Source organism: Lactuca virosa, chromosome 9 (assembly GCF_052849685.1).
Source record: "Lactuca virosa cultivar CGN04683 chromosome 9, Lactuca_virosa_CGN04683_v6, whole genome shotgun sequence".
Classification (NCBI taxonomy): Eukaryota; Viridiplantae; Streptophyta; class Magnoliopsida; order Asterales; family Asteraceae; genus Lactuca; species Lactuca virosa.
In genome coordinates, this window is record NC_136434.1 from 140,718,831 (window position 1) to 140,731,714 (window position 12,884).

Consider the following 12,884-nt stretch of genomic DNA (forward strand, 5'->3'; position numbering starts at 1 on the left):
GCACATGGGCGACTGGGCGAGTCCATGCGGGTCCTCTAAATCCTTCCAACCTCTCATGGTACGTCGAGTCATCCCTCCACTCGACGGGTCCCTCCTGTCACGAATCGCAGGGCAACCCTGACTCGACTCGTCGAGTCCACTTATGAACTCGGCGAGTTGCTTCCATGCTCACACTCAAATGACCTTCTGAGGTCAGATCTGCTTCTCCAATCTATAGATCTGACCTTCCCAAGCATGATAATCACGAAAAGGTTCGAACTTTAGGCCCATGCATGACACTATCACCTCTATATGCCCTTAAAATGATAACCTAAGCCCCAAACTCAAAAAGGACTACATAAGGCTGGAGAATAGGGACTCTCTGGACCTCTCAAGGTCCAGATCTGATGATATTGACACAATGGGACATCACATACACTAGATCTCTTACCAAAAAGAAGAGAAAAAGCCCTAGATTCATGAAATCTATTACTCAGTGAAAATGGACATGAATCCTTACCTCCCACATCAGCTTTGCACCAAATGATGGAAGATTTGAGTCCCACAAGACTGCCTAGCTCGAAATCCTCCCTTCCCTTTGCTAAAAAACACCAAATAATGATGAATTAGCCTTCCTCTTGCACCACAAACGATCTCTCTGCTCTCTAGGATTTCTCAGGGGTGAAGTGGCCGCAAATGGAGGCCATAAAGGCCTTTAAATAGGGCACAGACCCCGAGAATTAGGGTTTCAATCCACAGCGCGGACTCGTCGAGTCCACCCTTTCCGACTCGTCGAGTCCGTTCATTAATCCAGTCAGCACATGCGATCCTACTCGACGAGTCTACGCCTCAACTCGTCGAGTCCCTCCCTTTTACTCAAAAGAAAAAAAATGATCAAACATAATACCTGGAAATCCGGATGTTACACTTCTTCTTCAAGCTTCAAGAACACAAAAGATTGTTTACAAATGGTTCACACACTCACAAGATGCTCTAGGGTTTCGTGGATTATGGTTTAGGACAAGGAGGTTGTAAATGAGGCTAAGGGGAAGGGGTTAAGGAGCTTAAATAAGGTGGTGCAAAACCCCGAAATTAGGGTTTTATTCTGGCCGATCTACTCGCCGAGTCGAGAGCTCTTGACTCGACGAGTAGGTAGCTCATACCCCGCACATATTCTGCCTTCTACTCGACGAGTTAGGGTCACCAACTCGTCGAGTCCCTCTCTTAAAACGAATAATTAAATAAATTAAATGCATACCAGAAACCAGGCGTTACACACCAAGTTTAACCAAAAGTCAAATAAGTCTAAAAGTCAACGGTCAAAGTCAAGGGCAGGCGCGCCGTGACATAGACTAGACGCTCTATGCCCACTCCACGACAAAATAATTGTGAAGTCTTAATAAGTGCTCTGTGCACTTCAATAGGTACCTCGTGCCTTATAGCTTAACAATTATCTTATTAAGCAATTAATCCTTAAAAGTTAGTAGCTCCAAATCTCATATGTGAAGCTCCTTAATGTCCAAATGGATAATGTTTCCAACTTTATCCATTTCAATGCTTCTAACAACCAATATCACAAACCATAGGTCTTTAAAACTTCTAAAAGGACAAATCTTACGCATGGCTTTAAGGAAAGCACATGCATGATCATTTTATCCATCTAGAAATATCCAGAAGCATAATATAATCAAGCAAACTTCTAGATTCCCTCCAACTCCAATTATAAACAACATATAGGGACCAAAATGGCCACAATAACATCTACAACCTACATCTAAGGGAGAAATCCATAAAGGTAGAGACTTTATGACTTACAAAGGTCTAGGAACACAAGAGAAAGTTGGATCTTCTTTGAAGAAAGCTTCTATGCCCCCACGAAGCTCTAACTTCATCTGTAAGCTTCATAAACCAAGATTCAAATACTCAAAACTCAAGATACAAAAGAAGGGAGGATAAGGTTTCAAGAGAGTTCTCTGATAATGGATGCCAAGAGACTGATGACTCCCTAGGGTTTTGTGACATTAACTAGGGCCCAAATTTCGAGGCGTAGGGCTTGGCCCATCAACTCAGGTGTGCCATACATAACTTAAGGCGGTCCACGCCTAATATTGAAAAAATGATATTATACACACACACACACACACACACATATATATATATATATATATATATATATATATATATATATATATATATATATATATATATATATATATAAATGTTTAAAAAGTTAAATCGTAATACAAATATATGGGAAATTGAGTAAACTAACAATCATAAATGAGCTTTCTAAAAATAACCATTTTTTTATATTTTTTTGAAAGATGTACACTTACTCTTGAATGCTCCTTTCCGACTTTGATCTTCAAATTTGGAAGTTCTTTTTTGGTTTTCTTTTCCAAAAAGATATCTCATACTTATGTCTAAAATATCTATTTCAAAGTGTTTAAGGTCACCGTTTTCAATCAAATGTTTGATTTTATGTCCTATATAGTTTACATTTATTATATTTGTTGAACTTTTTGTTTAAATTTAAGTGAAAAACAATTTTTTTCTCAAAATTCCAAAATTGTTCATTTGATTTCAAATTTGTTCTTGAAATTGTTAAGTTTTTTTTATCAAACACTGAAATTTCATTCCGGAGTCCGCAATATTTGTCAGGAATTCCGAAATATCAGTCCAAAATATACTTTTTTATCATAATATATATATATATATATATATATATATATATATATATATATATATATATATATATATCAGTGTTGTAAATATCGGCCTAGGCGCTAGGCGGTCTGCAACTGATTACGATTAGGGGTGCTTGGCGGAAATTGGTCAATATCGGTCAAACTCAGGCTAGGCGGTCCTCGGCGGTCCTTGGCGGTCCTTGGCGGTCGTCGACGGTCCTTGGCGGGAAGATTTTAAAAAATTCAAAAATTCAAAATATCAAATATTACACCAAAATTTTCAAAACTTCAAATTTTTAAATTTTTAAATATTCAAATATTCAAATATTATACCAAATATTTCAAAATTTCAAAATTTTAAAATTGTAAAATTTCAAATACTATTTTTTTTAGGATATATTAAGTTTTAAAATAGTTTTATTAGTAATTTATGGTCCCCAATTAATCATCCGATTAATCCCCGCCAAACCGATTAATTGCTTGACCCCAGTCGACCGCCGAACGATTTTTACAACCTTGATATATATATATATATATATATATATATATATATATATATATATATATATATATATATATATATATATATATATATATATATTTTTTTCAGAATGTCAGACTAAATGGTTATTTTTGTCAAAAACAATTTTTTTTTTGTTATTTTCTTCTAATAAATATTATATTAAATTATAGTTAGATTACTTAAATTTCCAATAATATTATTAAATTTATAATTAATAATTTTGTCTAACTCTGAGTTATTGAAAAATTGCTTAACTTTATTATATAAATAATACTATAAATTATTATATATATTTTTTTTGAACCGGCATATCTATTCTACTCCTAAGCTAACAACACCTATTCCACATATGCCCACGACGGGAGTTGAACCCTCGACCTTAAAGAGGGAGGGTACCACCTGATATCGCTGGGCTAGCCCTTTGGACAAAATTGATGGGTTGGGATTGCGTTTTGCTGCAAAGAAGACATAATAAAAGTGTTGATGACATGGCCAATTTGAAGGTGGTTTTGAAAAAAGAATGAGTGGCCGATGTAGAAGCTCTAATCTACCCCCCATTATTGACTCATTGAATCCCATGTGTCTTTCAAGGTGGTTTATTATTAATAATAATATTTTATTTTGTGTATCCAACGTATTGGGACTTGGGACTTGGGAGTGTTACTTTAGAGTTTAATGTCAAATAATACAAGTATACAACTGCCAAACATGAGGTTTGAAGAGGTTTCGTATTTAAAATGGCAGATAAATTACAAAAATGTTCCCATGATAGAACGATACCGGAAATTACAAATACTCGCCACTTTTCGCATTGTTTCATTTTATTGTAGTAAGTCCATCTAAACTAACCTTTTTTTGTCTTTCTGAATTTATGTATTCATTCCTTTTATTTGTTTATAATCCTTATAAATTTTAAATTAGAATGACCCCATGTCCCCATCAAACTCGCCCCAGCCTACCCGGCAATACACCCACCATCTTCAAAAATGTTAATCTTTTTTGATTGTGGTAACTTTGAAATAATAATAATAGTAAAAAACAACAAACCCAGATTCTTTAGGACTTGACCTGAAACCATTTTCTCAATCGCAACAAGATAGGGTCACATAAAAATTTTGAATAAACAAAACACAATTTAGAACCCTAAATCATTGTTCATATAAGCCGTCTAAATATTGACAACGAGCTTTTAAAAGTTTTTGGTTACTTAGTTCTTAAGAAAAAAAAAACTTGAAAACAAGTTTAAAATATCGATCATAAAATTTTTATTTTAAACAAAAACTCAAAATTCAAAAGCAATTTTTAGTAGCTTTTGGAGATTTTTTAGCATTCTTTTTATTTTTATGTACATTTCAAAAGTTTACATCTACTTATGATGAACATTTCTACACAAATAAATACTATGGGTACCAACTAGTTTTGTCAAACATAATCTAGATCATTATTCCTGTCTCTACTACCTACAATTTTCATTTTCACTACTCAAATGATCTCATAACAATTTCGAATAAATATTGGGTGAAGGAATCATCCTCCTACGTTGTTACATTCCAAATCTTAAATTCTTTGTTTGCGAAGATGATAATGCCCACAAAAATTTAATCTTAATGTCATCAGTAGACAACCATGAAAAATTCGATAATGGTGGTGATATTGTAATTATAGAGCTTGTTTGAGTATGCAGTACAAGAAGTGCACAATTTTTTTGTGGAAGAATCAATAGAAGGGTGGTGGAGGAGGAGACTTTACAAGGCCCTTAAGATGGGAGGTAGCGAGCCCTCGTATGCTAGAGCTGAAGGTGGTGGGCTCTCATATGTGACTACGGTGTGGGGTTGAGTTCAAGAAAATGCTTAGAAAGAATTGTATATGTAACTAAATGGAAAGTTGGAGTAAATTTGTAATTTTCAGTCTTTCACAAGACCATTCTTATAATTTCATCTTCTTTTAAGTATAAAAAATGATGGGTTCAATCTTATGATTCGATTTGTTAGGTATGATAAATTAGAATAAGCCTACTGGTTTTGTGTTTGGCATGACATTTGATTAAAGTGAGAACCTATTTAATACGACAAAGTTCGTTATAATCATGGATTTTTATAATATTTAACTTTTATAACAAAGGCAGCCCACTTGTTCTCATAAAAATGGAAAATATATGTTTTAATAAGTCACAAAAACGTGTTGTTATTTTGAATAAAGTCAAATACATATAATAACAATAACTTATTCTAAATTAAATTTTACTTTAAACGATGTATTATTTATATCAGATAATATAATTTTCCAAATTTTTGTTCATTTAAAGGAAAATTTTAAACAATTTTACATCAGATAACAATATATTATAACTTTCACTTAATAATAATATTTTTTTCGTGTTAATTATTATTATATTATGTTATAATTTAACAATTGTAATAGTAGACGTATAATAGAAACAAGTCTCCGGTCCAAGTCCATATATATAATACACATGATTTCAAGGCGAATAATAACATTTTCATTCAAACTTCCTCTATCACTCATCTCTCTCGCTTTCTCCCTGCCTCATATATCAATGGAAACTGTTAGCTCGTTTGGTGATTCACCATACGAGCTATTATTGAAAGCGTTAACTCTCATACCCATCACTCACTATGTAATCGGATTCATGTTGGTTTTGTGGGTGTTATTGTACAATTTCCTCGAGTTTCATATTGTTCAGGATCTGTTTAGTGGATTTAGAGGACAACGAGTGGATTTGACCTTCAATTCTTGCTCTCAACTCTACCATGAAGTCGTCTCCAAGTGCACACTTCTTCATGGAAGGTTCCAGATTCTCTTTAACCACTCGTTATCTTCACTAAGTTGTTAAATGATCTAATTTTATGGCATTCCCCGAAACAGAAAACTGTAATTATGTTGTTGAATGAAGGATCATTGGATGTTGTTTTGATTTTTGCAGGTATATGTCTACTCCATGGCTTTCGAGTCCTCATCTTCAAACTACTTTCTTGAGATTCTTTGGGAGGCCTCCTGTTTTCGACTACAGAAGGTATGTTTTCTTTCCATGCCTTTCTTCTCATACTAATATATCTTACTGCTTTTGTCTGCTTATATTTCATTTATTTTTGTTAATTATTTTCTTAGGGAGCTACTTAGCATGGATGATGGTGGAATAGTAGCTCTGGATTGGTTGACACGTTTTGATGGTAATGATCTTCTTTATACTCGTTAAGTGTAAGATTATCTTTACTACCAAAAAAACCGTTTGTGCCCCCTTGGCATAGGACATATGGTTTATGGGATGGTATCTTTGCAAAACAGGGGAAGGTTTTAATCATGGCAACCATAGTGTAGGAGTTTCAATTCTAATATGGATTGGTCTCCTTTTGGGCCCTAAATGTTAATAATTAAGGTGTGAAATCAAGAATCTTGGATGTTTTGATTGATTGTAAGACTTCACTATCCTTGATTAATATTCCGTCCATTTACTGCACGTGTATCACGAAATTCGATCTAGAAAAATTAATCAAAGAACGCATTCAATCTTGGCAGAGAATGAAAGCCAAGTAACTATGAATATGAAAGAATTGTTAAAAATTTCTACTGCGTGAGTCCAAAAATCTAAAGTATGACTTCTTTTTTTATCGACAAAGTGGATAAGGTTGACAAATTTTCGGAAGTTATTAGCAGTTATATGAAAGTTATAACTGTTTTTGGAAGTAGTATGGAGAAATTAACATGTCATAAAGAACAACCTCTATAGCAGCCACGTGACCGAAGCATCTATAGCAGCTTCGGTAACATCAAACCTTTTTGACTTGGAAACATTTTACTTTCTAACTCAGAAACATGCTTTTCCTAACTTGTATTAGATCGCAATATTAATCCCAACTGACACTTCTGTTTATACTAGTTACACCAAATGCAAGGTGATCTAATCACCAACATTAGAGCCTTTATTATGTCATCCACTTGGCAAAACATTATATATATGATTCACATTTCACGTAATGCTTTTGAGACTCATTGGTGTGGGCCAACCAAGGGTGCAGAAACCCACTTATATACGGTATAATCAAAGGAATATGTGTAAAAATATTTCTCAATTTCATTTCTTTTTACAGTCATGGAAAAGGAAAACAAGGCAAATGATGAAGCTCATCAAGTTTCTAACATGCCCATTGTCGTTGTGATCCCCGGACTCACAAGTGATTCTGATTCTGTTGTAAGTTTTCTATCCTCTAGTTGTAACTGAATTAAACTATAATAACAAATCGTTATTAAAATTCAAATGTAAAATTTTCTATTGGACATTGACTGTTATGTAAAAAAAAAAGGTAAACCGCAGCTCTGACTTTTATAATGTGTACATGACAGTACATTAAACATCTCACATTCTACATGGCAAAACGTGGCTGGAATGTAGTGGTTAGTAACCATCGAGGCCTCGGGGGAGTTCCATTAAACGTATGTGTTTAATTAATTTCTTTGTTCATGCTTCCAATAACTTATCTTATACTCTGTTTCACATGATATTGTCTCCATTTTGCAATATGCATGTCTAAGCAGACTGATTTCTTTTATAATGGTGGGTGGACGGGAGATTTACGCAAAGTAGTTAAACATATTCGCTCTAGATCCCCCGGTGTTCCTTTGTTTGTTGTTGGAACAAGTCTTGGAGCAAATATGATGGTATTAATCTCTAAGATCCTCCAAACTGTATTCAATTTGTCGACTATTATGAGAAATTGGAGATTATAAACCCAATTCACTCACTTCATATGAGATTAATTAACCAATCCATGAACATGTTAATTTAGTTGACAAGCATAAATTAATCCTAATTTCAGGTAAAATATCTAGGTGAAGATGGTGATAACATTCTTATAGATGGGGCTGCTGCAGTATGTTGTCCTTGGGACCTCCTGGTTGGTATTTCATAAACATCAAAATTCATTATAAAAAAAGGTTTTTGGATTTGATAACTCATTCTGATCCCTTCAATGACAGCTCTGTGACAGATTTATAGGGCGAAACGCTGTGCAAAGGTTCTATGACAAAGCCTTGGGTGCTGGTTTAAAACGCTATGCGAAAAAGTATGAATGCATCACGCTAAAAAATACTTTCGAACTTTATTACATTGGGATTAAATACTTGAGGCTTGATGTTACCAAAGTTGTATGTCTACATGATGTTATCATTTGTTAAATGTTAATATGCTTGTTTAAGATCAAAATTTGGCTCTTTTTCCCAGGCATCAACAGTTCTTCACTCGTCTTTCAGATTGGGAGGGCATTGAAAAGGTAATTTTTTATATGTTTGGGGTTTTACAAAGAATAATTAATCATGTTTTTAACTTCCAAATGAGAACATGCATATTGTGGTTTCGCTGCTTTAATTATAACTTTCGTTTCTGAGTTCTGACACTCTCATATATGAAAATCTTGCAGGCACGTCGTGTTCGTGAGTTTGACACAAGTGGTACTTGTCGCGTTGGAAAATTCGATGTAAGACTTGATGTTTTTCATCATTTGTTTTCTTTTTCTTTTTTTCATTTGTTTAATCTCCATTATTAATTAATTGATGATCTAGTTACTATTTCTCAGACGGCTGATATATATTATAGGGAATCTAGTTGTGTCGGTTATGTTGAACGCATAAAGGTACCTCTACTTTGCATAAGTGCATTGGATGATCCCGTTTGCACAAGAGAAGCCGTCATATGGGATGAATGCAGGTATGTTGTTCTTTCAGTTTAATTATTCGAATATTACATTCATTCTAACATCGATCCATCGTTTTCTGATAATATTGTTTTATAATTGTGCTTTAAACATATGTATAGAGCGAACAAGAATGTTATTTTAGCTACTACACAACACGGAGGACATCTAGGATACTTTGATGGGATGGATGCAAAGGGCGTCTGGTAATTAAAACATTTTCCATCGATTCTAATTTAAGCATATATAGAAGAACATATGATTATAAGTTGATGACAATGATCAAAACTTTGAAAAATCAAACATGAAACCATCGCAACAAACAGAAAAGAAACCCCAATATCTTTCTCAAGATTGTATCTCAGTCTGCACATTTTTTAAATCTTCAGGTGGGTAAGAGCTGTTGATGAATTTCTCACTGTTCTAAGCTCTAGCACCATAATCCACAAACAAAATATGGTAAGAATATATATAAACTAAAGCTTCATTCCAAACTCACACATGCATACGCATAGCTGTTAATTACGTATTATTTTTCTTTTCCAGATGCCGGATTCTCTCCTTGTTGGTCCTCAAAAGTCTCTAACAGACAAAGATCAAGATCCGTATATCCATTTGGTCAAGAAAACTGAGAATCAGATACATCATGTAGACAACAAATTACTGCAAACGAACAAGATCTTTATGGAGAGGAAAATAGTCTCATCAGATGCTGCAAAAGGGTTTGAGGCTAATTCCTCAAGTATTGACAGTTTCATATTCATTCTAAAAAGATTCACGGATCATTTTTAACAGGATTGTTCTCTGTCAAGAAAAATTTTCAGAAAAGACGAAGGTAAAGGAATTTCTTTTAGTGGAGTTTATAAATACATGATCAAGTCCTATGAATTGCATGTATTTGTAAACACAATAAATTAGTCAATAAGAATCAAAGATCTGTCCAGGTTGGTACGTAATTAATGGTGTCTCCCACTACAACAAAAATGATCCCTCAGTAAAATTACATAGTTTGTGTTTGTTTGTATGTTCCTCAAAATGCTAAATGAATATAAACGGTCATGAATGAACAAGCATAAGAAAACATATATTAACATAAATAAACATAATCATCATATCATATTATGGGCGTGTTCGGCAAAATTAGCTGGTAGCGGGTAGCTTGTAGCGTGTAGCGGGTAGCTTGTAGCTTGTAGCTTGTAGCGTTTTGTTAAACGCTACATGAAGTAGCTTTTGGATTTGAAGCGTTTTGTTTAAACTAAACGCTAGAAGCTTGTAGTGCCGAACGAGGTTTTCTGTTTCAAACGGAGCGTTTTGTCAAACGCTAGAAGCTAGAAGCTCTCAAACGCTCCGTGCCGAACACGCCCTATATTATAAATGAAATATTTTTCCTTTCACCACATTCATTTGAAACTCCCATGCATTTTTCCTTTCACCATATTTATTTGAAACTCACATGGCTTTTCAATTTCTTTTTAATAATAATAATTATAAGTTGGTTAATAAGGTGAAATAAATATCAAAACTGAAGTGTAATCATATATAAACTGAATTTCAATATTAAAATAATATTTTTACTTCTACTTATAAATTAAGTTATGTTTTTTAACTTTTAACATGTTATACTTAATTTATTAGTTTTAATATATTGTTGGATGTAAATCATTATCATTTTAAAGATACAATTTTGGAACAATTTGTATAAAATACTTAAATTATTAATTAGAATATAACATCACATGGTCAACTTAAATATAAATTTTAGTTTAACTTAAACAACCCAAATAATATTTTGTAAATAGTTAAAAATGATAAAATATAGTGTCTTTCTAATAATGATTATAAGTTAGTTAATAAGACTAAATAAATATCAAACCTAAAGTGTAATCATAAATAAACTAAATTTCAATCTTAAAATAATATATTTACTTCTACTTATAAAGTTATGTGTTTAACTTTTAACAAGTTATAGTTAATTTATTAGATTTAAAATGTTGTTGTATGTAACCATTATCAGTTTAAAGCTACAACTTTTGAACAGTTTTGACAAAATACTTAAATTGTTAATTTAATTATAACATTACAATGACATTTCAATATAAATTTTAGTTCTACTTAAAAAACCAAAGAATATTTTGTAAATAGTTAAAAGTGAAAAATTGTAGTGATAATTGCAAAAACTAAATTGTTATCTCAATTTAACTAAAATATTTCCTAAATATATTTTTATAATCGTTAAAAAATTTCAAATAAGTTGCTTAAAATAACTTACAACAACAATAGTTAAAACTAACTCTATGTAAATGATTATATTGTTACATTTAAAATCAAAAAATAATGTTTGACGTTTTAAATAATTAAATGATAGAAATTAAAACATTAAGCAAATAAATTTTAAAAAAATTAATTAATAATAACAACAACTATTAATAAGATTAAATAATATATTATATTTAATTTTATTCATGTGTAACTCACGGGTAGAAGTCATTCAAACGATTGAAATTATGCAGTTATAATAGATGTATATATTATCATATAATTCAAAATAATCAATATATTATACCAATTTAATATACGAATTATTATATCAAATTTAACAACAACGTTATTGTTATATTTAAAAAAAAACAAATATTTGTAAAAACTTCAACTATATAGGTGTTTGTACGCAACGCGCGGGCATTCGCTTAGTGAATATAAATAAACATAAACATCCAAATCAAAAACCGTACAACTTTCTCGTCAACAATGATTGAGGTTTTGTAGAGAACTTACGAGCCCAACAAAGTTTCCAACCCGTCCAAAAAACCCCAATCATGTTTTATCCGTTCAAGAAAACCCAACGAACTTAACGTTTTATCTAAAAAAGCCAAACTAAGTTACACTTTTGTTCAATTCTATGGAAGTCAAAGAAGAGAAATAAATGACACGACTTATTATCGTATCGGGAAAATGACTTGTAAGACCAACAAAGTTTCCAAACTGTTCAAAAAACCCCAATCATGTTTTGATTGTTCAAAAATACTCAATGAACTTAACCTTTTGAAGACACAAAACATGATTGAGGTTTTTTGAACGGTTTGAAAACTTCGTTGGGATTTTTTAGACAAAAGGTTAAGTTCGTTGGGTTTTTTTGAACAGACAAAACATGATTGATGTTTTTTGAACGGTTTGAAAACTTCGTTGGACTTAGAAGTCATTTTCCAAGGTTTTGTACAAAAACACCACACCCATTTAAATAAAAGTGCCCGATTAAAAGCAAAAAATGATATACCAACACCAAGACCACCCAAATTTTGTTGACTCGTAACCTTGCACCACAAAACCCATGTCATTTTGTGTTGGGAATGAAACAAAGCAAGTTAAGCACTTTGGACAAAACTATAAATGATTTTGGTAACACACGCGAGATAAAAACTACTAAAAAACTGCAAACGAAAACTATAAAATCGGAACACGGTATTTAATGTGGTTTGGTCTAATCTGACCTACACCCACGAGCGAACGAGAGAGAGTATTTTTATTAACACCAAAGAAATTACAATCATACAAGGATAAACCGCACTTGTAATCTGAGCACTTATTGTAAGATATCACTCATATTTTTCACTGCAAAAAATAAGGCTCTAAACAAAAATACTACCTCACTCTTTCTTATCTATTACTCTATGTTGTGTGTCTTAAAAAACGAAGAGAAAATGCATATTTATAGGCTTTTGAGCCGTAAAATTCTTCTTCGATTCACACAAATATACATATATGTTGCTGCAACTTTTGACTTGTGTGTCTCATGCATTTAATGCATCACATGACTACTGTATGATGAGACAATGAATCAAGTATTGAACGAATTAGAGAGTAAATTCAAAGTAGAATTGAAAGATTTGAACACCGATGTAAATATGATCTGTTTGGCTCTATTACGCTTTTGCAAATTTTACAGAGTACAATGAATATTCTGTAAAGACTTCGTTACTAAGACACTAG

General features: G+C 32.5%; 1 protein-coding gene across 1 annotated transcript; it reads left to right on the forward strand.

Annotated features, from left to right (window-relative positions):
* Positions 1-5,686: 5,686 nt before the first annotated feature.
* On the forward strand, positions 5,687-9,913 carry LOC145137758 (embryogenesis-associated protein EMB8-like). The gene is made up of 14 exons (XM_079071896.1): positions 5,687-5,997; positions 6,134-6,223; positions 6,319-6,380; positions 7,299-7,399; positions 7,552-7,641; positions 7,744-7,866; positions 8,025-8,102; positions 8,185-8,270; positions 8,429-8,477; positions 8,625-8,681; positions 8,781-8,911; positions 9,020-9,103; positions 9,287-9,356; positions 9,444-9,913. Exons 1-14 carry the CDS (start codon positions 5,747-5,749, stop codon positions 9,687-9,689), a joined length of 1,518 nt encoding a protein of 505 aa, XP_078928022.1. The 5' UTR covers positions 5,687-5,746; the 3' UTR covers positions 9,690-9,913.
* Positions 9,914-12,884: the final 2,971 nt, after the last annotated feature.

Bases quoted from the DNA above. Each gene is read 5' to 3' on its own strand.
- LOC145137758 (XM_079071896.1), top strand. From the start codon at position 5,747: ATGGAAACTGTTAGCTCGTTTGGTGATTCACCATACGAGCTATTATTG. The intron at 5,998-6,133 runs GTTCCAGATTCT...TGATTTTTGCAG, and splicing joins TGCACACTTCTTCATGGAAG to GTATATGTCTACTCCATGGC. The intron at 8,912-9,019 runs GTATGTTGTTCT...ACATATGTATAG, and splicing joins GTCATATGGGATGAATGCAG to AGCGAACAAGAATGTTATTT.